Source organism: Copadichromis virginalis, linkage group LG2 (assembly GCF_057382275.1).
Source record: "Copadichromis virginalis isolate Kocher_CV1m ecotype Utaka linkage group LG2, C_Virginalis_male_GT1.1, whole genome shotgun sequence".
NCBI lineage: Eukaryota > Metazoa > Chordata > Actinopteri > Cichliformes > Cichlidae > Copadichromis > Copadichromis virginalis.
The window spans coordinates 31,727,731-31,752,542 of record NC_140619.1 but is presented as its reverse complement, the minus strand read 5'-3'; the positions used below and the strand labels follow the sequence as shown (position 1 = coordinate 31,752,542).

The 24,812-nt window shown below is 41.9% G+C and overlaps 1 protein-coding gene across 1 annotated transcript in view; it reads left to right on the top strand.

The window, feature by feature from the left end:
• The window catches only part of dock2 (dedicator of cytokinesis 2), a 102,971-nt gene that overhangs the window by 22,750 nt on the left and 55,409 nt on the right, over nt 1–24,812 (top strand). The window contains exons 22-25 of the mRNA XM_085429793.1: nt 513–621; nt 1,055–1,125; nt 2,870–2,976; nt 20,182–20,324. Coding sequence (XP_085285919.1) covers nt 513–621; nt 1,055–1,125; nt 2,870–2,976; nt 20,182–20,324 — 430 coding nt within the window. The remainder of the gene's footprint in view (nt 1–512; nt 622–1,054; nt 1,126–2,869; nt 2,977–20,181; nt 20,325–24,812) is intronic.

The following is a 24,812-nucleotide window of genomic DNA, read 5'->3' as shown; positions in this document are numbered from 1 at the left end:
TACTCCAGTCCATTTACAGAAAAATCATTCAAGTACAGCAGGCATTATCTTTGAAGTGTCTGACTATGGCACGCATCCTTATGAATGACCTATGAATGAGCTACACATGGCCTGACATCTTGTGATCATATTACTTCTAGAAGTGCGTGTCTCAGCTGCTTATGGAAGGGGATCTATTGGTTTGCAAAGAGAAAGAAAATAGAATAACATAAAATATTGTGAATAAAACCTTGAAATAATTATCCACCAGTCTCTGTTTATCGAATTAATCATTTATAGTACAAACTGATATATGTATCAGTATGCATATGTATCAATTATAAATGAGACTTATTGCATCTTTTTTGCCCTTTTTGACCATTCTCACTCTCATTGATTATTTAGTACACTTGTTTATTTTCTGCTGTTTTAATCCGTATTGTTTCTTTTATAACCTGTTCACTATTCATATTCCTCTGTAATTACTGACACGGTCTCCCGTCTTCTCTTTTCACGTTTTTCTGCGCTTCTAGGCTGTACGAGGGGAAGGAGCAGGAAGAGTTTGAGGAGTCGCTGAGGAGGCTTTTTGAGTCAATCAACAATCTGATGAGAACAGACTACACCACCACACTGTTGCTCAGGGTAATCACATACACTCACCCTGCATCCACGCTTCACAACCTAGTGCACCTCATTACATTGTTTTTATATACTTTTCATCTTTATCCGAACCCTTTTTCCGCTCCTTCTGTTTTGCTAGATGTCCTGTCTCACTATGTCTCACCTTCGCCTCATGCTCCCACTTCTCAAAGTCTGTTTTTGACTGCATCAGTATTCTGCTGCTTAGTGTTTTCCTCTTATTCTCTGTGCCTACACGTACACAGACATACAAACAGAAAACATCAGAAAAAGTTAGGTAGAAAGACAAGAGCCCAGTGAAAAATGAAACACCCCCTTTAAACACATGTGGAGAATGCCTGTTTGATGGCAAAGTCACCTTGCACAGGGTTTCAAGACAGTAATTTAACACTATTTACTTGTTGCGTGTTGTGTGTGTGCATGTGTGTGTTGTTAGGTTGCTGCTCTGAAGTACCTGCCAACAGTCCTGCAAGATGTGGAGAAAGTATTTGATGCCAAGCTTCTCAGGTAAGCTTATCCTTAAACTCACAAACAGAGAGATATGCACACACTAGCACTTTATCTTTGGTCTTGTTCGTTCACACCTACAGAGAGAATATATGAGTTTTTTCACCTCACGTTTCCCACTTGGCTTTATTCAGTGACCCTTATTCTTCTATTTCCTCCCATATTCCATCGTGGTTAAACCTTACCTCCTTTATCAGGTGATAAAAATCCCATCAAACTGACGTGGACACAAGGACAAACACTCCAACACACTCTGCTTCTCCTCTATGTGCCCCTGAGTGAAATGACAATTTTAGCAGAACCATCAAACAAAAGCCATTTGAACCCCTTCTCTTTTATTCTCAGAGTCCTGAAGAACAAAATGACTTAGAAAGACTGGCATAACCTTTCCTTGACCCAACTGAAACATACAATCAGTGTGCATACTTCACCAGTTAGTATGTTTTCTTGTCTTGCCACATTCAGTTTTTAAACCTTCCCATCCTCATATATTGTCTTTTCACCTTTCTGTGACCTGTGGGGTTTTGTGTGTCCGTGTCTGAGCTCGTGGACTGTCTGCATCTGCCAGTTCAGTCCCTCTAGTGGCTCGATGTCAACACAGTGTCACAGAGGTGCTACCTTAAACACCTGCTTCACACACGAAGATGAGTGTTGAGGCAGACTTAAAAGTCAGGGCATATATTATCATATTCTGTCTTTTGTCATTCATTTCCTTTTTTTATCTCCCAATCCCAAACCCCTTCACTCACCCTTTATATTCTGTCTTGTGCAATTCTTTACACACATATCCACAAACATATCGCAGCCATCTGAACTTGAAAGTAAAGTCCCCTTTGCATTCCTGATCAGGATCGCCTCGAGCAGAGTTTCCACAAACAGGCCATGTGAATTACAATTACGCTGCTCGAGGTGGACATCAAAGCTTTGTATCGTGTCCTGTATAGTTACATTTCTACACCTTGTAAACGCACCTGTAGTGTGATCTGTGCAGTGGTACTAGTGAAGACATTGTCTGCTAAGGATGTGTTTTGTTACTCAGGGTATCTGCAGCATCTCCACAGAGTATGTAGTGACATTTTGGATTTTAATTAGACTCAGCCCAGATGATTAGTGGACTTCACTGATCCTCTGTACTCGAGCCTGCTCCTGTGCCAGCTTGGGGGACATCAAAAGTCACACGGACCTTTGTGTTATGTTTAGTTTGGGAGCAGAAGGTTTGCATTTTCTTCTTTTATGCCATTATTGAAAGTGCTGCAGCAGCCTGTGTGGCATAATTCAAGGAGACAGAGACAAAGTGAGATACAGACAAAAAATTGAGACCGAGGGTTTGCCATGTTCTGAGCGTTCAATCTTTCTAAGTGGCGTCAGGGCTTGCAACCAGCCCATTTAATTATTCCAAAATTGAATTTGGGGCAGAGGATAAGTCAAACCCATGTCTTCATTAAGATGTGTGCAGACTTTAGCTCATTTGTTTTCCATGCGGCATACACTGCTCTTCCCTGTGATACAACTGCTGCTTCTAGTGGTTGCATATTTTATATGTTAAAGGTGATGTGTCTAAACCAGGGATGGTTTTGCTTTTGATCTTTGAAGCAGTTACATTGTGTGAATTAGTAATGCTTGGTGAGATGTATAAAATGTGTAAAAATATAATTTCTGAATATTTTGTGTGTCCAGTTGCTGTTCCCCATGTGATAATCTTTTATGATTATTCATTTTCCTCTGTGTCATTTTCTCTCCGCAGTCAGTTGCTGCATGACTTTTACTCCTGCATTCCTCCTGAGAAACTCCAGAAACAGAAGGTGGCCTCTATGACTGAAATTGTCAGCAGCCAGCTCTTCCAGAGACAAGGTGCATCATTTTTTCCATTAACAGTTTTCAGCACTGAGTTACTAACAAACAGCAGACTTCATGCTGTGTAAAGAGCAAATCACAAATACACATATACATTCTGAGTGAAATCCTTCAAAATCCTATAAAACATTCGTTGCTTCTTACTTAACAGTAGTGATCAAGTTAAAAGGTCTATGCTACAGTAAGTAATTCTAGCTCAGCAACTGTACCAGACTGCTTCTACTGTACTTTATGGCCAGTGAGGGTGCTCTTTGCACTAAAGGTTTGATCACAGTAATACAGAAAGGGTAATGTTCCATTTCCTGTGGGACAATCCAGTAAAGCACTTAGAATAAAAGCATTAGCCAAACAGTAAAGGACATAATGGGTTTGTGAGCATTTATTCGGTTTACTGCAATAAAGACACATGTTCTGATGAAGCCTTTTTTTAGTTGCATCAAACTGACAGTTTCATGAATTTTTCATAGTTGCCCGATTCTCTTATGAATTTCTTTGTCAATAGATTTCAAAATGAAAGAATAAGCCTAACTTAAAATCGTCAGCTGCCTTAGTTAGGATTTATTTTTGTGTTTAGCTTGTCAGGTAGTCTTCTCTGTGTGGCCTATTTTCTGTTGAGATCAAAGAAGCGACGTAGCTGTTTGATGCTGATATTATAACATATGATTTTAGTCCTGCTATGCTCACCTACACTAACATTGCAATCAGCGCAATGGACACGAGTCAGATACCATCTTATTACAATCAGCACAAGTGGCACCGATTTTTGTATTTATACACTGATGGTAAAGGTCACTTCAAGTCAGTCTCACAGAGATTAAAATATCTTGAGCCTGGTGTGCGATGTGAGGGGATTTTGGTTTTGACATTCCAATGAACATCCCATGTCCAAAAGCTATATTGCAAACTGAAATGAGTTGACTGTTCACAGCTCACTAGGTGTTGGTGCTGAATAGAGAGAAAGATGAGTCCTAGACATATTAATGTCACGGGCGATGTCAGCTGTCTGCTAAAGGAAAAGTGATATTGTACGTTTGTAGCTGATAAAACTGGAAGCCCTTCCAGAACTCTGTCATTAATGTGTCACTTTTTACCCAATTCCTTCTCTATTCGTAAATGATTTTCACCAGATTTTAAATGGCTACCGGGGACACATCATTTTATCAGTATTGTTCCTTTAAAGTGTACCACACATCGATGATCGCATACTGTGCACTAGCCTCATTCAACCCCCTGCCTCTGCTCAGCCCTATTATGTCTGTCTAATTCGCTTGTAGTGGGCTGATAAGTGGTAAATTCCCCTACAGAGGTCTGCTCGATGATGGATAGAGTGATCCTATGTTGTGCTGCTGTATAATATAGACTCAATAAATGGGTCCATAATCAGACCTCTGCAGTAAAAACTGATTAATTGGAGGCAGACAGTGAGTGAGTGAGTTTGAAACTGATATCAGTCTTAGTGACACTGAGAAAAGCTAGATGACATGCTGGGAAAGACGTATTTGAATCACGAACATTGCTCCCTGTGAAGCATCTCTGAAGCATTCTCATACACAACCTGCAAATATATTTGTATGCATTGGTTTCAGAGTAGCTGAGACTGTGTCTGAGTGTGAGTGTGTTTGCGAATCTGTGTTTGTGCAGTGGTGTATGCTAAGTGGTTGTGTGGACTGCTTTGAATGTTGTTTTTGAATAGTCCGTTGCTGTCAGCTGAGTTGGTATTCAGTTGAGGATATGGTTCTTTGGTATTGATCCTGGGTTAGATGATTGATTCCACAGGGGATGATGTGACAGGTTTGGCCCTCTGGCTTGCTGTCAACATGCTCAGAGTCACACAAGCGATCAAAGTGAAAGCAAAGGCAGTGTAGGGGCATGATGGGGAGGAAAACAGAAAGTGTGATACAGAGAAAAAGAGCTAACTTTTTGAGGGACAAAATACTGTCGATTGTGCCATACAAAGTTCTCTAATTACTGCCATGTTTTCTAAACTGCAAATGTCTGTTTAGCTGGACGACGTTGAAATGGACCTAGGCAGAGGCAGTGGAGAGGCTAGTTAAAAGGAAAGGTTGAGGAAGAGATTTTTCAAGGAGCAGGGCAGAAAAAGGAGCATTTAATAAGCTGACTAGAAAGAAAGGATAGAGGGTGACATGATTATTGCTAAAGGATGGTCAGGCAGAGAAGGATAGCTAAAGAATGGTAAAGATGGATGACAGAGGAATAGGGAGGAGATATGGCTTGTTGGAAAAAAAAGAGTTAAGCGCACCATTGAATGGTAGTGTCAAGAGGAGAAAAAAATGGGATTAGGAGAGTATAAAAATGAAAAAAAAGAGTTAGTGAGACCAGTAACTTCACTCGCGTTGCTATTAAACAGTCCAGAAATGATTAAAGTTTAAGCCCAGCTCACAATCAATATATCAGCAAATCTGCAAACTGTTGGTCAGTGATACCTTTTTCCTCTGCTGCTTTCTTTTCCTCCATATTTTGGCACAACGCTTTCATTTATTCTGTCATTTATACACTGGCCCTTTCCATCTCGATCCCTGCCTCACCAAATGAGACCTGACACTCAGTCTAATTGAGATGCATTTTAGCATTGGGATGCTAATAAGGAGGCTTGTATGCTAGTGTGCCATTTATCCAGGACGCTGAAATATGTAGCTGAGCTGAATTATATATTTATAATACCTAATGGCCTGTGGTGTCCTATCACTGTGCTGCAATACATATTTAATAATCCCAACTGTCTGAGCAAACCTACCTACCTCACTCTCCAGGGAAAAATGTCACACTGCTGACACCACTTCAGTGTAAGAGTGGTCAGATGATGGGAAAGGATGGTGGGTGTGTGAGTGTATGAATGTGACAGGAGATCAGTTCTTGTTCATGTTTGACACTTAGTGGAAATGACCAGTCTGATGAGGTTTATTTTTTATTATTATTATTTTTTTTATAAAACATAAAATCTGGAATGCAAGTATGCTTTAAATTTAGCACAAAAAGAAAGGAAATTTGTGTTTGGTCAATTATTTATTTGCTGTAAAATGTTTCTTGGTAATAAGTCTTATACTGTTGTTTATTTTCCCTTAAATGGTCCCACACTGGTAAGAAAAATGCATTTGTGGGTTGAGCAGCAGACCCACCAAACAGGACTCTTGTTTGGTGTTGTTTATTCAGTCGGATGATTGAAGTCTGAAGAAACAATATTGAAAATGTAACAGTTTATTAATTTAACAAACGGGGGACCCCAATAGCACTTGGAAGAAGCATAGATGGTAACAACAGCCTGGCACCTCTCCATCATGCTGGTCACCAGTGCACACTGCAGTGGGATGGTATCCCATTCTTCATCTGTCGCAAGTCAGCCAATGCGCTTGTGTTGGTCACAGAATAAGCTGTTTGGCATTGGCAAGGAAGATTTGGCAAGTTTATCATTGGCACAACCTACATACTCTACTCTGCTGTTCAACCCACAAATGGATTCTTCTTACAAACGTGGGAGCACTTCATGGAAAAAACACAAGCTTTACACAAGTAGAAGAATCATTGTTATAACAGAGAAACAATTGATCAAACATTTCATTATTTTTTGCTCTAAGTCTAGTAGTTTTTAACTACCATACTGAAATACTTAAAATACTTTTATGCACTGTTTTTGTATTCTGCACTTATTCTGCTAAATGCAGAAGTAAAGCATCCAGCAGAGTGCATTATTTATGATGAACACCAGTCAGATGGTCACATGTATTAATTTTTCTCCAGTCCTAGATCTAGTTGTGCGATTGTGTTCAACTTGCTGATGTTGTCTGTCCATGTGTGCTTAACTCTTTGAATCTATGGGCAGTGTTTGAAGGGATAGGGATTTTTTTTCTCCCACTCAGAAATACTCCTGATTTATTCAGCATACGCTCCTGGGATTAAGGGTCTTGGCAAGCACATAGTGTATCCACACACAAACATGCACAATGCGCACATACCCGTGCTGGCAGACGCGCATAGATAGACATGTGCATCCTGTCATATGGGTTAATCTGGTTTTGAGACAAAATTAAATTTACAAGGCGCATTATGGCTCAATTTAGCCAAATTATTATGCCATGAGGCAATCGCTGTGACAGATTGAGAGCATCAGCACTGATAAAGGAAAAAAAAACAATGAGAGATCAGGGAGAGCAAAGAGCAGAGGGACAGGGGGATGAGCCTGTCATTTTGTTTGCCCACTCATTTCCCAAAGCTGGTCAAAGTCCTTTATTCCGTCCACTAACCTTCACGTTTTTTCTCAGCCAAACCTTCATTTCTCCAGCTTTCTCCATCTTCTGTCTGCACAGCTTGAAACAAGTTATGTCATTCATATTGTAGTATATATTAAACAGATTAAATTAAGCCCATATATTTGAGTGTAATGGCCATCTGCGAAGAACAGTTACAGCTGGGTGTAAAAATAACCCATAGTGCAAAAACTCAGAAAGCTGTCTGTGCTATGGTGCCTAAAATGATACATTCTTTAATTTTAATGTATCAATCTCTACAAATGGCATGAATCTCATTATATAAATTGCTTGTATTATACTGCCATGCATTATACAGTATTGTTGGCAATGTTCACACCCGTGTCTATATTTCTCCTGCTGTGATTACTTAACGGATGCATGTCAGAGCTTGATGAATATGGAAGACTGATGTACTGTACAGTTATTATCGTCAGGGTTTAATCAGTGCTGAGTGATCTCAGTTGTTCCTACACTCTCTGTCAATCAGCATTAAGGACAGGTCACATTAGGCCTCAGTTATAGCTGAATGTGGTTTCATACTTCTGGTTTCTAAGAGAGGTTTGAGTGACAAAGTTGTCAAGGGACCAAGAAGGATCTGGCTACAACTCTGTCTTATTTAAAAGCAGTAGTGAAAAGATTATATAAGATATACGTAACAGGATTAACCTGCAAGTGAGCCGGTGTTTGAATGCACCAGAAAAAGCTGCGTTTCTTTCATTATCAAAACAGCTGTTTGAGCTTAAATGTTTAAATTTCACAGGCTTACAGCAGCTTAAGGTGTGTGAGTACACTGATTTTTTTAAACCGTTTGCTTGGTGGTCCAGTAATCCCCAATGATTCCATATGCTTTATCTGTAGTTACATAGATATATTAAGACATGCTAACATTAAAAAAACATAATAGTCATATTGCTGTCCCGTCAGGCTGTCTCTAAGCACTGTTCTCAGTTCTGCTTCTTATGAGATGAAGTGTTTGTTTGCAGCATTTCTCTTCTCTTCTCTTCTCTTCTCTTCTCTTCTCTTCTCTTCTCTTCTCTTCTCTTCTCTTCTCTTCTCTTCTCTTCTCTTCTCTTCTCTTCTCCTGTATCATGCTCTAATGCATTATTTTATGCTGCGTTACGTTAAATTAGCTTTTGCTACATCACATTAAGTCTCGTGTCACGGCTTACTTTAAATGCAATGCGATAATGCCCGCAACCAACCAGCGAAGACTGACAGTCAAGTCTGTAGAGAATTAGCAATGTAAACTGGATTTGTAAACTGAAGGAGTGGCCTGCGTGTGGATAAATATGTGTGTTGGGCTTTTTGAGAGCAGGAGCCATCTGCCAAGCCATTTTTGACTGTTGTTATACACGCTGACCCAGAATAGCTGTGGTCATTGTAGAGCCTTGGGTCGATGGTTCAAAAGGTTAATGACAGAGAAAGAGGTAGCTGCTGTCGGTTGGTAATTTGTGAATGAGAGACATGGAAAAAAGGGATGGATGACATTTAATGGAGCAAAATGAAAGGAGTTCAGTCATTTTGGGAAATGCCTCTGTCTCAAGGGCTCCCTCTGCCTCATTTATATTCTGATGCTTATTTCTGTGGGATAATCTCAGTGGAAACTGAATGCATACAAGGGCAGGAGAGGGACACACTCTGTGAACACTAATAATTCATTGTGTGAGCATGCGTTACTGTTAACTACAGATGAGAACCTGACAGAGCAGTATTGTATTGTAAATCATTGGGTTTCCACTTTACTGCTAACCTTCCAAATTTCGAAGGTTTCTGGGAGTATTTAAGACTGAATGATCCCTATTGAAGTTGTGGGCTATTGTATAGCATCAGTGATAACTGCAGAAGTGGATGCCATTGAAGATACCATGACAAAGAATTGCAACGTTTGAGTAAATTGGATAAACTATAATATAATCTGAACAAATACAAAGCAGGATTTAAAAACCAAGATCAGATATAGGCTTAGCTCGAGCCAGCAGCTTTGTGATGTATTACTCTCTGATTAGAGGGCACTGGGAATAAATCTGCCCATCAGTCAAAGCAGTGAGGTGGTTGACCACAAGGCTTTCATCTACATTGATCTGTTTTGGTTAAATTGATCAAAATGGTGTAGCAACTAATGCTACCAAGAGAGTAATTGGTCAGTCAATTTTATAGTCACATCGAACATGGAACAGGGGAGGAAGGCAGAGTTGAGTGGTGGCAATTAGTCTGTGACTCATAGAGGGTGACTAAGACAGGTGGAAAGAACGAGAAAAATAACAGACTGTGTGAAATATAGGGATAAATAAATAAAAGCAGCAACCCAAAACAGCACGCAAAGCATTAACTCATGATAATATCTGGTATATGGCATCCTTGTACTTGGTGCAAGTTTTTGTTTTTCAGGTAAACATGACAAAAATGCCCATTTCGTTTTGGACAAATCAGCAAATACCAACATATACTTGGTGTAATAAGGCTTTTTTGCTATAGTGGGATATCTTTATGTGTATATGTTCTGTATAATTGGAGAAAACCCTGAAGAATAGTCATTATATTCAAGAAAACCCCTTTTACTGAGAGATTGTGCACTTTTTCTGGGGTGATTTATATCAACCTCATAGCAGAAATCACAGTAAAAAATTGTAGTTGCAGGCATCTTCACCACTGTGTATCACCATCACTCACTAGTGTGCTTTATCATCTGTAACGTATTGGCCTGTAATTTTGGGAGAGCACTCATTCACACAGTCAAGGCAATCTTAAGCACCTCTTTTTTTTTATTCTGTCCTACTAAACCATTTTGAGATAGATTTTTTTTAAAGCTTTTTTAAATCATGCACGTCAAATATATTTTACTAACGCAGTGTATTGAGGCAGTAATTAAAAACAGGGAAGTGTGGACAGACAGGCACAGCATAAATACTCTCAACGGAAATGTACAGCTGTAAATTCGAAATGGGGTTTAAAGACGGAGTAGAAGAAAAGTGATGAAGGGGGGTGGAATACAAATGAAGGATGGAGGGAGAGTGGATGAGAGGAAACACCCATAGTGACACGAGAGAGACATTTAGTCATCACCAAGCGAGAAGACAGTTGGCCGCGTCCCAGCCCCCTATCAGCTCGCAAGATTTACTTGTCGTTGGGCCCCCAAACCTCATTATCGTCGTTTCTATCGCTCTATCTTCCTGCAAGCACAGTACAACAACCAGAGGAGGAAAGAAAAAGAGGATCGAGAGTAGGAGAAGGGAAACTCGGATTTACATGCCTCTTGGAAACTTATACGGCATCTCATTATCATGTGCGATAGTTTATTGTGTTTGACTGTCAAATGAGAAAAATGGAAAAGAGAAAGGATGAGCTGGCTGCTGAGCCATCAAAGCTGCTTTCCGTGTGGTGGCATGCCAGCATGGGTGCTTGTATGCTCTCACGAACTTGGTAATGCGAACACATAACCACCCTTTTACACAGGCACAAAGACATTCAAGCGCGTACACATCAAATAGTGGTGAAGGACCAAACCATACATATAAAGGACAATTCACACTTGGGCACACAGGCATCCATTGGTATTAAATAATCAAAGTCTGAGATTACAGCTAGAATAAATAGAAATTTTGAATTGAATATAGATGAGTACTTGAAGCTGTGCTGGTGTGTGCTTGGAATATGTTGCGTGTCGTGCTGCAGCACCTGTGTGTATGGGTTTGTGTGATGGCTAGAAAAAGGTTAAAATTCATGTCAATGTTTGCTGCAAGACCTTGATTTCCATTTGTTTTTCAGTGTCTGCTGGCGAGACTCTCGTCCACAGCATGGTAGAACTGATTTATTGCATTGTTGCACTGTAGGCTACAACTTGCAACATGCAACTAAATCATACAGGAAACAGGAATGAATAAGCTAGAAAAAAGTTAAAATTCATCTCCGTGTTTGCCGCAAGACCCTGATTTCCATTTGTTTGTCAGTGCCTGTTGGCAAAGTTCTCTTTCACAGCATGGCTGAATTGATTTATTACGTTGTTGGAGTGTAGGCTACAACATGCGACTAAATCATACAGGACACTTGAATGTAAAATAACAGGTGTGTTTTTAAAGTGCAAGCATTGTTGCATTTACCAATGTTAGTTTTAGTCATTGTAGTCTCGCTGATTCAGTACGAAATCAACGTTTTTTTCTCTCTCTTTCTCTTTTGCCTTTTCTTCCTCATTCCTAACATTTTTTTATTTACTTCCACCAGATGGACACAGTTTTTTAGGTAGCAAGTAGTTTGTTTCAAGAAAACCCACCGCTGTTGGTCTGTGGGTTTGGGTTGTCTTATATGCTTTTGTATTGCGTAATCCAAGACTGACTACATGTTGCTGAGATAAGGCATAGCATCTATTACGGAACTCATTGTCCTTCTTGTGTTTGAGGACAGTTCCCATCAGCTTCGGCAATATGTTTAGAGTTGTTGTCATGCAGCAAAATGGATTTGGGAGCAGTTAAACGCATTGTGATAGCTACAAAGATGTAAAGATGTACTTACAGTCCCTAAAGGCTCAGAATTGCACAGTACTGTATTTCTATTGATTAAATGAAATACAGAGCTGGCAACGAGACAGACTGGATGATTGGTTTATAATTAATTGATTACAAACAGTAGTGACAGAGCTACAGAAGTGGAAGTGGAATAAACTGAATTAAGACACTTTGCATTAGAAACTGTATTATGGTAGAAAAGTACTCTAAGACCAATGATAATAGAAGATAGTCGTAGTCATAGACTCTTTTGAGGCCTTTGGGGGGTTTTTTGCCAAGAAACTTTATCCACTAAAAATATCAGGTAGCTTAAATAAAACTTAGAAGAAGGACAGGAATGTTCCATGATATTTGATTGACTGAGACAGGACTCTTCCAGACACTCTAAACCAAGGCACAATGTACATTCCAAATTCCTTTAATTTTAAATATGTTTATATTGTCTAGGCTTTTGCCCCCTGGTAGGGTCTCCCATGGCAAATTGGCCCTGGGTGAGGGACCAGACAAAGAGCGATTCATAAGACCCTTATGAAAAGGACACCGAGGGAACAGTTTACCCTGCCCGGGATAGGGTTACCGGGGCCCCGCCCTGGAGCCAGGCCCGGGGAGGGTGCCCGAGGGCGAGCGTCTGGTGGCCGGGCCTTAGTCCATGGGGCCCGGCCGGGCACAGCCCGAAGAGGAGACATGAGCCCATCCTCCCGCAGGCCCACCACCCGCAGGAGGCGCCATAGGGGTCGGGTGCATTGTGTGCCGGGTGGCGGCCAGGAGCGGAGGCCCTGGAGGACTGACCCCCGGCTGCCAAGACTGGCAATAGGGACATGGAATGTCACCTCTCTGGTGGGGAAGGAGCCTGAGTTAGTGCGTGAGGTTGAGAGGTACCGGCTAGATATAGTCGGGCTCACCTCTACACATGGCTTGGGCTCTGGAACCAGTCTCCTGGAGAGGGGCTGGACTCTGTCTCAGTCTGGAGTTGCCCCTGGTGAGAGGCGGCGGGCTGGGGTGGGTATCCTAATATCCCCTCGGCTTGCTGCCGGTACGTTGGGGTTTTTCCCGGTGGACGAGAGGGTTTGTTCCCTGCGCCTTAGGGTCGGGGAACGGGTCCTGACCCTGATCTGAACCCGAGCGGTGCTCTGTTATTGGACTTCTGTGCTAATCACAGTTTGGCCATAACGAACACCCTGTTCGAACATAAGAGTGTCCATAAGTGCACGTGGCACCAGGACGCTCTAGGCCGTAGGTCGATGATCGATTTTGTAATCGTATCAGCAGATCTGCGACCATATGTTCTGGACACTCGGGTAAAGAGAGGGGCTGAGCTGTCAACTGATCACCACCTGGTGGTGAGTTGGATCAGGTGGCGGGGGAAGACGCTGGACAGACCTGGTGCACCTAAACGCGTAGTGAGGGTGTGCTGGGAACGTCTAGCAGAGGCCCCAGTCCGCGAGATCTTCAACGCACACCTGCGGCAGAACTTCAACAGCATTCCGAGGGAGACTGGGGACATTGAGTCCGAATGGACCATGTTCAGCGTCTCCATTGCCGAAGCTGCTGCATTGAGCTGCGGCCGCAAGGTGGTTGGTGCCTGCCGTGGTGGTAATCCCCGAACCAAATGGTGGACACCAGAGGTGAAGGGAGCCACCAGGCTGAAGAAGGAGTCCTATCGGGCTTGGTTAGCCTGTGGGACTCCGGAGGCAGCCGACAGGTATCGACAGGCCAAGCGGAATGCGGCTCGGGCAGTGGCTGAAGCAAAAACTCGGGTGTGGGAGGAGTTCGGAGAGGCCATGGAAAAAGACTTTCGGACTGCCTCGAAGAGATTCTGGCAAACCGTCAGACGTCTCAGGAGGGGAAAGCGGTGCTCTACCTGCACTGTGTATAGTGCTGGCGGAGTGCTGCTGACGTCGACTGAGAAAATTGTCAGGCGGTGGAAGGAATACTTCGAGGACCTCCTTAATCCCACTGACACGTCTTCCGAGGAGGAAGCAGAGTCTGGGGATGAGGGGAATGACCCGCCAATTTCCGGGGGCGAGGTCACTGAGGCAGTTAAACAACTCCTTGGTGGCAGAGCCCCTGGTGTTGATGAGGTCCGCCCCGAGTTCCTGAAGGCTCTGGACGTTGTAGGGCTGTCCTGGTTGACACGCCTCTGCAATGTTGCGTGGAGATCAGGGGCAGTACCTGTGGATTGGCAGACCGGGGTGGTGGTCCCCATCTTTAAGAAAGGGGACCGGAGGGTGTGTTCCAACTACAGGGGGATCACACTCCTCAGCCTCCCTGGGAAAGTCTATGCCAGGGTGCTGGAAAGGAGAGTTCGTCCGTTAGTCGAACCTCGGATACAGGAGGAACAATGCGGTTTTCGTCCTGGTCGCGGAACACTGGACCAGCTCTTTATCCTCTCCAGGATACTTGAGGGTTCATGGGAGTTTGCCCAACCAGTCTACATGTGTTTTGTGGACTTGGAGAAGGCCCATTGCTACGGGCCATTCGATCCCTATACAACCGTTGCAAGAGCTTGGTTCGCATTGCTGGCAATAAGTCGGACTCGTTCCTGGTGGGTGATGGGCTCCGCCAGGGCTGCCCTTTGTCTCCGGTTCTGTTCATAATTTTTATGGACAGGATTTCTAGGCGCAGCCAAGTGGCGGAGGGCTTTCGCTTTGGTGGCCTCAGAATCTCATCTCTGATCTTTGCAGATGATGTGGTTCTGTTGGCTTCATCGAGTGAGGGCCTCCAGCTCGCACTGGAACGGTTCGCAGCCGAGTGTGAAGCAGCGGGAATGAGGATCAGCACCTCCAAATCTGAGGCCATGGTTCTCAGCCGGAAAAGGGTGGAGTGCCCACTCCGGGTCGGGGATGAGTTCCTGCCCCAAGTGGAGGAGTTCAAGTATCTCGGGGTCTTGTTCGCGAGTGATGGGAGAAGGGAGCCGGAGATCGACAGACGGATTGGGGCTGCAGCTGCAGTAATGCGGACGCTGCACCGGTCCGTCGTGGTGAAGAGGGAGCTGAGTGTAAAAGCGAAGCTCTCAATTTACCGGTCGATCTACGTCCCTACCCTCACCTATGGCCACGAGCTGTGGGTAGTGACCGAAAGAACGAGATCGCGGATACAAGCGGCAGAAATGAGCTTCCTCCGAAGGGTGGCTGGCCTCTCCCTTAGAGATAGGGTGAGAAGTTCGGCCATCCGGGAGGGGCTCAGAGTAGAGCAGCTGCTGCTCCACATCGAAAGGAGCCAGCTGAGGTGGTTCGGGCATCTGACAAGGATGCCCCCTGGGCGCCTCCTGGGTGAGGTGTTCCAGGCATGTCCCACCGGGAGGAGGCCCCGGGGCAGACCCAGGACACGCTGGAGAGATTATATCTCTCGGCTGGCCTGGGAACGCCTTGGTATTCCCCCGGATAAGCTGGAGGAGGTGGCTGGGGAGAGGGAGGTCTGGGCCTCTTTGCTTAGGCTGCTGCCCCCGCGACCCGGCCCCGGACAAAGCGGATGAAGATGGATGGATGGATGGATGGATGTCTATTCTGTAAAATAGTCAGATGTCTATTCATATTAAAGTACAGAACTCACCTGCTTGCTGCTACTACTGCACATTCACCCAATGTATATACTATTATATATATATATAATGTTCTTCCTCTACCCCCCCATTTTTGCACATGTCGAGGAGCGTGTCAGGCTACATTTCACTGTGTGTTATACTTGTATAACTATGCATGTGACAAATAAAGAACCTTGAACCTGAACCTTGATTGTACCACCAATCTGAGCCTCATTAGCATAAAAGGAAGGTTTTGTAGGTATGAAGACAAACGTTTTCCTTCAGGGTCAGAGTGTTAGGTCAGAAACCTAGACAAAGTGTTTTTTTAACAGTAAATAGCCATTATTTTAAATGCCCTGTTAAAGAATGGCCTAGACCTGGAGCTGCACCCCATGGTCACTGATGTTCTTACAAGACTGGAGGCCCCGAGGACCAAAATGTAGTTCAAAGAAGTCTCTGAGAGAGCTGCTGTTCAGACAGAGGCAGCAGATATTAACATTCCTGATGTTATTCCAGGCCAAGCAAGGTAAAAAAGAAATACCTGCAAAGTTAAAGGCACTGCTCTGCATCGGTGATTGAAGACTATCAGGCACACAGTCTGAAGGACCATAACTAAGGCAGCGTGTACTTCATTTATATGCTTGCATTAAAAAGTTCTATACGTGATTTGAAAAGAAAGTAAAATAAAAACAGACAATTGTCACTCACAGATCTATCAAAGGATGTCACAGAAGAGCAAGCTATTATGGTACTCTTATTTATCAGTTTTATGAATTTTAAGATGGGACATAGCTGCTGACTGAAATGGCTCTACATACACGAGCTCAGCATAGGTTTTGCAGATTTTGTTCAGGGTGTATCAAAAAGAACCATCTTATTTCAAAAGGCTATATTTCTTTTCAGCTGGGGGTAAATTTTAAAATACTTGGCTGAATATAAAGTGTTATATACAGAACTTAAGACGTTCACAAGTGCTTAGTAGTAGTAGTAGTTATAGACTGAACTGAACTTAAGAATAGTGATTTTCAGTCTAACTTTTTCACATTTTTGAAGCTTTTCAGCCTGACTTTTACTCCTTTTTTTCTTCTCCTTTTTTCCAGCTTTTGTATTTGCTTTAAACTACACTGAAAATGGACTGTGCAGTGCTTTTATGTTATTATTGGCCACTCAGTTCAATTCAATTCAGTTCAATTCAATACAATTCATTTTTATTTATATAGCGCCAAAACACAACAACAGTCGCCCCTAGGCACTTTATATTGTACAGTATATCCTATAATAATAGATGCAATCCAAGCACTCTACACTAAAAACAACACTTACCACTTTCTCTACATCACATCACATTACATCCAAGACTGTTAACTTGGATTCAACAGTTAACCGACCATGCATTGCATGTCTTTGGACTTTGAGAGGAAACCAGACAACCCAGACAAACCCCAGGCAACCACAGGGAGAGCATGCAAACTCCAAGATTTGAACCCAGAACCTTTCTCCTGTGTGACAGTATTAATCACTGCACCATCTTTTTTTAGCTACAAGTACGTTATTTAAACAGAGATAGACTTTATTAGTTACACACTGCTCAAATTCTGGGTAAATTACTGCAGCACAAGGGCCAGGTTAATTAATTATTTAGAACAGAATAAATTACAGATGTATTAGAAAAATTAACAAAAATATATAATGTACAAATAAAAAGCCAGCATACTATACAAAACTACTCAGTGTGCTCTAAGTCGAGTTAGTCACTTCCTTTGTCCTTCACAGCACTGGGTCAGGGTTGGCTTACGCCTCAAAACTTGCTGTGTTGGTTGTGTTTCCATAATGGGACATGTCAAAGTAATGCAACACAGGTTACTCTATGAACGCCTCCCACCTCATCTTCTCGCCATTTCACGTTCTCTCCTGAGAACATGTTTCACCCAAAATATCAACTGGGTTCATTTGTTAGATCAATAAAGCAGCAGGTGGCTTTGGGGTTATTTCACCAGGGAGTAAAGTGCACAGGTCCACTGGTTTAATGTTAGATCCAAGCCAGAAGGCAGATGGATTAATTCCCAAGCCAGATCACACAACCTTTCTGCTATAAAACACAACTCATTGTTTTCGCTGTCTGAAAGGACAAAGATGATGAGTTTCTGCTTTGATGGATTAAACAGATTTAGCAGGGTTGCTAAAATGCAATGCTCACAGAATCTAAACCACCATCCTCCACCTTTCTAAAAGCCAACACAAGCCGTTAGGCCATCCTGTTTCATTTTTTGTGACACAAGCTTTTTCTTTTCTTTTTCTTTTAGCCACAAACAGACTGATTTGTAACTGCAAAACTCTGCTCTGCATCTCCAAACCTATATGCAGATTGTCTTAATGCACTCACAAACTGGAAATTATTTGTGCAAATGTTATTCATTTATTCATTAAATGCTTTACACAGCTGCAGATCTCCTTTCAGATTCAAAAATTAAATCTATTTGTTCAGATATTTTTACATATTCACTGATTTAAATATTAAATGTCTTGGCACATTCGAATATAGTGATGCACAGCAACAATACTCTTGGCTGGAGTCTCCTCCCTCCATCTTTGAGTCATTGAGGGCATTCGGTGACGCATGCATTTTCCCTTTTTGATTCCCCTTCCTCTCTTCATGTTTGTGTGATAAAGTGAGTGTTGGGATGAGGATCCACTCAGCAGGCCTATAAGGCTTAGCTCAGTTATTAATGGAACTAACGAGCATCAGCCCAAATGAGCTTTTAATGGGCTCTGTCTACCTGCAGCTACAAAGAGAGGGATGGAGTGGAGGTGGTGGTGGGGGGGGGCAAAAGGATGGATGCAGAAAAGACAAAGGGTGAGGTCAAAGTATTTAAGCAGAAAAATAGATAGGATCAGTTAATGTTAGATTCCAGTAGGGTGGCAGTTTTCTTAAATACCGGCAATTAATGGTTAAACATTTATTTAACTCTGACTACAAGGTGGTTTGCCTAACTTTTACTGGCTTCAAAAAGTATTAGAGGTGAATTCCTGAAGGATGCCTTCCTTAGAGGAACCTTTCCAGACATTTCTGCTGATGACCTGTGTGGGTCCAGCTTCTATTATGGACAGGCATTTCATTATCACCTTAACTATTGCTTTTTGCCCTTTGTCAGCTGAGATAGGATCAGCCCCCCTCGTGACCCTATGCAGAATAAGCAGTTAATAAAATGGATGGATGGATTTCATTATTAATGGAAATGGTTCTTTTTTCATACCTGTGAAGGGATCATTGGTTTTAGTTCACTTTGGTACACTATCAAATTCAACTTAGGAACTTGAGACTCATTACTTCCTCCTCATAGCTTTTGCATAATAAAAGTTGGGTTGTTTTTTTTTTTTTGCTTTTTCAAATTAATTCAGGTAAACTTGCCTCATGACCTCTAAATAATTTTAGGTCTGTCATTCATATGGTGAAGTCAGGCTCAGGCTACAGAACTTCTTCATTTAGGTACTAAATGCCAAGGTTCAGCAACATTGGCTCACAGTGAGAAAATCCCAAATTAAGTTCATTTTCCTGTTGCTTCACCCTTGACAATACAAAGGCTTAATGCTACAGTTGGTCTCTAGGCACTCCACAATAGCAGCTCTGAGAACTTAAAAGAAGTTGAATGTCGACCATATATTTCCATACAAGGTTCTTATCTGCATACCTGTGTGTAGTAAAAGCAAGTTTTCCGAGGCATAGCAATGAATTTTAAGGTGAATCACCTTACTATTTAATTCAGTAAAATCTTTGCAAATTCATTGAAAAGCTGGAATGACATTTTAAAGTCTGTCTTCTATTAGTCTAAAACAGGCTGTGAAGTCTGTAAAGAACATGGTCCAAATCCACAGTAGAATTTCATGTCTTCACACTTTGGCCTTTCTTCTTTCTTTCTGTCAGGTTTCAAGAAAGTTGATCTTTTAGTTTCTGTGTAATCCTGATAGAAAAATGTGGCTGGTTGCTCATGGGAAATAACTGGTTTGATCCTTTAATAGTCAGTACTTGTATTTATCTGTTACAGCATTCTTGGTCCTGCCTTCGGCCTCACCATTAAAACATCAAAAGGCAGAAAATTTGTATTTTCTAGCAGGACAACTACCCACCAAGTTTACTGACAAATTGCATCCTTGAATAATCTTAGACTAATAGATTTCAAGAAAATGTGTTGTTTACTGCTTTGTTAAGTGTAGTAAAAACTTGTTTTATTTATTCACATTTCTTTTTGCTTCACTTTCTACTGCAATACATTGCTACTTTTGTAGTTCCCTATAAATCCCAAAATGACTTTGAACAACTGCCAGAGAAGAGCTGCGAGAGATGTATGATTAGGCACAGATGTGAGTGCATACTGTTATAAGACTAGTGACTGTTTTTAATGCTCTTGCTGCTCAAATGTTGGTAAATTTAATGTGTTTAATTCATTCCATTGTATTTGGAATCAAAGATTTGGATTCGTCAGAAAAATGGGAAAGAGAAAATAATAGTTCGGTGATTGATGTGTTGACTGTATCTAACAAAGCAGTGCACTGAACTGTAAATCGACACTTGATTGATATCACTCCACTGTTCAGTCTGGGGTGAGGTTTGAATTTCTTCTCCATGGTCCAGTGGCATCATTACTCATTGCTGTGTGGCTGCAGCAGTCTCCACAGGTGTTTGATTGGTTTTTCAGAGAGGAATAACACTGAAGTAAATTTTTATGGTCTGTCTTTTGATATATATAAATGTAAACAGTTTAAAACTCCAAAGGACTAAATTTTTAACAATCTTCCTGCCATATCCTGCATTATGCTGATTTTCCTTTATGTTTTCTGTTGCTTTAAACTATCTGTCTTTGGCCACCGTGTTTAGTGTTGTGCTCTTACTTATACTCTTTGCCTTTTGTTCCTACAGAATGCCGTGATGTGTTGTTACCCCTGATGTTGCGGGAGCTGAGTGGGGCACTGGTCACAATGGCTGACGGCCCACACGATGAGAGGAAAAGCAGTTTGGAGCTCCTCAACAACATCCTCGAAGTCCTCAGCAGGAACAATGTGGTGAGACACAACGCAACCATTTATATAAAACACTGATCTCATCTCTCATTTGTGGAGAGGATTAAGGGTACAGTTAATTTAATCTTTATGCAGCTGGTCTTTTCCCACACTTGTTGTTCTGTGTGACTTCGTATACAGCCAAGTCCCACAGCCACAAGCCATTACAGAGCTTTTTCTGTCCAATCTCTCTACGTTGCCACTCGCTTCCCTGTTTTCTTGTTTCTTTCATTTTGATGATTTCTGTGTAATTGTAGCAAATATGCTGTAGCAATAATTACCCTTCATAACAGCAGTCCCAGTTTCCCACAGATACAATCAAATGTCAGTGGGAAACAAAAATCAGATCCTAATTTCACTCAAGTGACTTGACCTAATCTTTGGAACCATCAATAACTCCAGAGTTTATGTAGAGACAATAAACATATATCGAATGGTGAAAGGTCAGGCAGAAATGTACAATCTTCATTTATAGTAAAGATTGTTTTAGGCCAAGCAGACAGTTCAGCAGAATCTGATGAGACACTGAACCTACGGGGTATCATTTTGTCGGAAAATTCGTCTATCTTACCTCCATCATCTTTGCAGAAATGTGAGTGTAAAAATGATCCAGTCCACAGATTAGATGAAATTTCCTTTGTCTCTTTTTACTGGATCTCCTCGCTAATTGGATAAATTGAAACTAGCCCGGAGCTCTGTTTCATCCCAGTTGAATCTACAGAAAAACCATAAGCTGTTTTGTCTCCAGCCATCCTCTCATGTAATGAAGCTAGCCTTGACTAGGGATGGGTATCGTTTAGGTTTTATCCGATACCGGTGCCAAATCGGTACTTTTGAAACGGTGCCGGTGCTTAAACGGTGCTCAAACCGGTGCTTAAAGAATGGAGAACACAAAATTGGTCCAAAAACCTCTCATGTTCAGCTGTTTTTTGTAAAAAGATAACAATGTTAGCCTTTTCTGCAGCTATGGGGCATATATGGTATCACTCTTGGCTGGAAGCAGTGCTTAAACAATGGAAAAAACACAAACTTTGTCCAAAAACCTCTCATGTTCAGCTGTTTCCCTCTTTTTCTTTGGTCATTTTAGCCTTTTTGGCCAGGGTGAAGGGAGTATCTGCCATCAAACAAGAAGACAGCCGCATGTAGCTATGATGATGTTTGCTAGTTCACCTTACATGCATTAATGTAATAACGTGGTTAGCCTACTCAACGTAAATTACACGAACAACATTAAGCTACTCACGCAGAGAAGAACGGCTGCTGCTGCCATCATCATCCATCATCATTTCTGCTACACTGGCAGGGCTAGGAGGCAGGACTCTCCTCTTCGTGTTTTTGGGTATGTTGCTAACTCCGGGTCCGATAACAGGCACCACACCGCAGTAGATGCGCTCGGTGTGAGGTCTCGCAGCAAGCTATCAAATACAGTGCATTTCTTGGTTTTTGAAAAAAAAAACGCTATGCGTCGCCAGGTGTTTCATCGGATTCGAGGTGTTACCTCCTTTGACAGTATCAGCTTAAAGCACTTGTTGCAGGCTGCTGAGTTTGCATCTTTTGCTGTGAAGTACAGCCAGACTGTTGACCGCTTCACTTTGGGCATTTTTAATCTGTAGCTCTGCATAAAAGAACGTACGTACCTAGCCCCGCCTACTATCCTCGGAAACGTAAAATGATTGGCTAGAAGTGTATCACAGCTCAGGAAAAAAAGCACCGAAATAAAGCACCGAAATGTGCGCTGCTTTTCGGTCTGGTTACTACCGTTTATGTCAGAATCGGTGCCATCATGGCACCGGACACCGGTACCCATCCCTAGCCTTGACCAATTAGAATTTATTTGATTTTGGTTCGCACGTGTTGCTGCATGTTTGTATGTTGAAACAAAATGCAGTTAGCTCTTTAGTTTAACACTTAATACTGTATAAACACGCAGACGCACACACACATACATAAATGTAAAACAAATAGATCACCAGCATCTAGCTCAAGGCTTTTTAATTGCTTCTGCAAGTTGTTGACAGCATGCCGAGTCTTTGAAGTGAAGGTATGCCTTTTTTGGCTCTATTTATTTGGATGAGCTAATGAAGCATGTGCCAGTGGAAGACAGATAGTGAGAGAAGAGAGCAAGTTAATGAATGAAGTGGAGTGGAGTGAATTTGATGAGATGAATTTGCGGTGGTTGAGATATGAAAACAAATGCAGGTGGTGACAGAGTGTTGAAAGGACATCACAAGTTGAAATTCGGTCTTGTCTGGATCACAAAACCAGTGACGCACAGCCTCATAGCGTTTTTCCATCAAACTACACAAGGACAAAAAAGTTTGCTATAGAATGACGTTATCGTTTGAGGCTGAGCACTGTTTATGGGCATGCAGAGAGGCTGAACAAACAATATGAAAACAGAGGATTAACAACTAAACACACAGTGATTTCATAGATAATGTGTCAACCGTGTTTTACAATGAAAAAATAGTCATGGGAGACAGAAAACAGGTGCAAGATCTAAGAAAAACAACAGAAGTAGAGGAGGAAGAGGTGATAGGAGATGAGTTTTGCCTCCTCTCTACTTTTCTGCTCCTTGTCTCCTTTGTTTTTCACCCTTCTGTCTTCCTCGCTCTGGGTGGTACCTGATTAAATTGTCACACAACAGATGTCTTCGAACCAAAGAGAGGGGGAGAAATACAGGTTGAGGAGTGGAGATAGAAGAGAAGATGTCACTATAGACATATGCTCATATCTCTGGAAGAGTTTGCATTGAATGTATTCACAAGTAACTTTTGTATATGATAATGTTGCTTTTTTCTGTTCTATAACGGCAAATCAGTGTTTTCAGTTTATATCTAGTTGCTCGGGGAGAAGATAAACCAGCTGGCTACAGTTGGAGATAAACAGAAATGAAACTTTAGAAGAAGAAAGGAGCATTTGTGACTCTCATCTTTCAGCTTCCTGTTCTGAGAAACCCTTTCCAGGGGACCAAAATACCTACAGTGAGCTAAAAAGATTTAAGCTTATTTAGGATCCACAGCTGTGCCTCAGTTTTACTATATGAGTGTGTGTGAGGTAGATGGAAATAGTATGCAAGATGACATACACACATTTAGACAGTTGTTTATTTTGTCTATGTCCTCTGGCTGTGAGTCAGCGCATTTCATGTGATACAATCATATCTACCTGATTCTCATCAGACCCTGCTGCCATCAGGCCATTGCACATGCACACAGCTGCACTGATAAAACTTTGAAGCTGACTTATTTAATTTTTTTACCTTCCTCTGTTATTTTTGTACCCTCCCTCTGTTATTTTTGTACCCTCCCTCTTCTTTTCATGCATTGCTGAACGCCTCATACAGGAATATACACACAAAATAAACACACACGTACACAAACAAACTGACACACACACTGGGACTAACAAGGGCTTAAAAACACACACACACACAGATGCACCCTGCAGTATTAGTACTAAGGTGTGTCTGAATGTAGCCGATGCTTCATTGGTGAGTTACTACCCCCAGGCAAGTCTGAGTCAGCATCCATTGACCGCCTTTACTGTGGCAGAGTGTGCTTGTGTGTGTCCCTGTTTTTCTTTTTTCCCTGTGCACATGCACTGGATCCATAATGAGATTAGATATTTTACATATACATATATGCTTTCAAGAGATGCCTTTTTCCTGTTTGGTATGCATTTCTCTTAACTTGCAGTCTGAAGGTTTTTTTTCTGTACACAGTAATAGATGGGCATAGTTTCACTCTCCCATAAGCAAGCTTATGGGAGAATCTGGAAAGTACAGCAAGCTATACACGCATGCACACACACACACACACACACACACACACACACACACACACACACACACACACACACACACGTGAACTAGTGAATGAGACTTAGCAAATGCCATTCGACTCCAGCTGCTTGTGTCAAGAACGTCTGTCAATCAACACAACCGCGCCCCTAACTCAATTATCCAGGTGGATGAGTTTTTAAAAAATGACCCCACTCAGAGTTGGTGTAAAGGAGGAAATATCCATAGAGGCCCAAACTGATTTTTTTATGTTTTTTTCAGGCTGTAAATATTCTTTTTAATGCTGCAAAGTTTGACTGGGAGTCTAGAGAAAGCCTCGAGTTGCACTGCAGTTGCATTAAAAATCACCCTCCAGAATGTATATATTTCATGAAGTGTATATAAAGTAAAATGTACACTGAGAGTTGAATAATTTGTGCTATCTGAAGTGCTTTTATGATAATATGTATAGATGTATAGATGTAAGGCTGTGTTAAGTTAAGTAATATTATTTTTCAAGGTCAGAAATGACCCTGCAAGTCCAGCTGCAGTTAGTCCACTGAATAAAGTAGGAACAAGACCAATTAAAGGAGAGCTGACATTACTGGGACACTTTGAATCGAGTCAGTTTAATATTTAGGCTTTGAGCTTTTTGTTCTTTAAACCTGCAGACTTTCTCTAAGGTTTAAACAGGCATCTGACCTGAACAG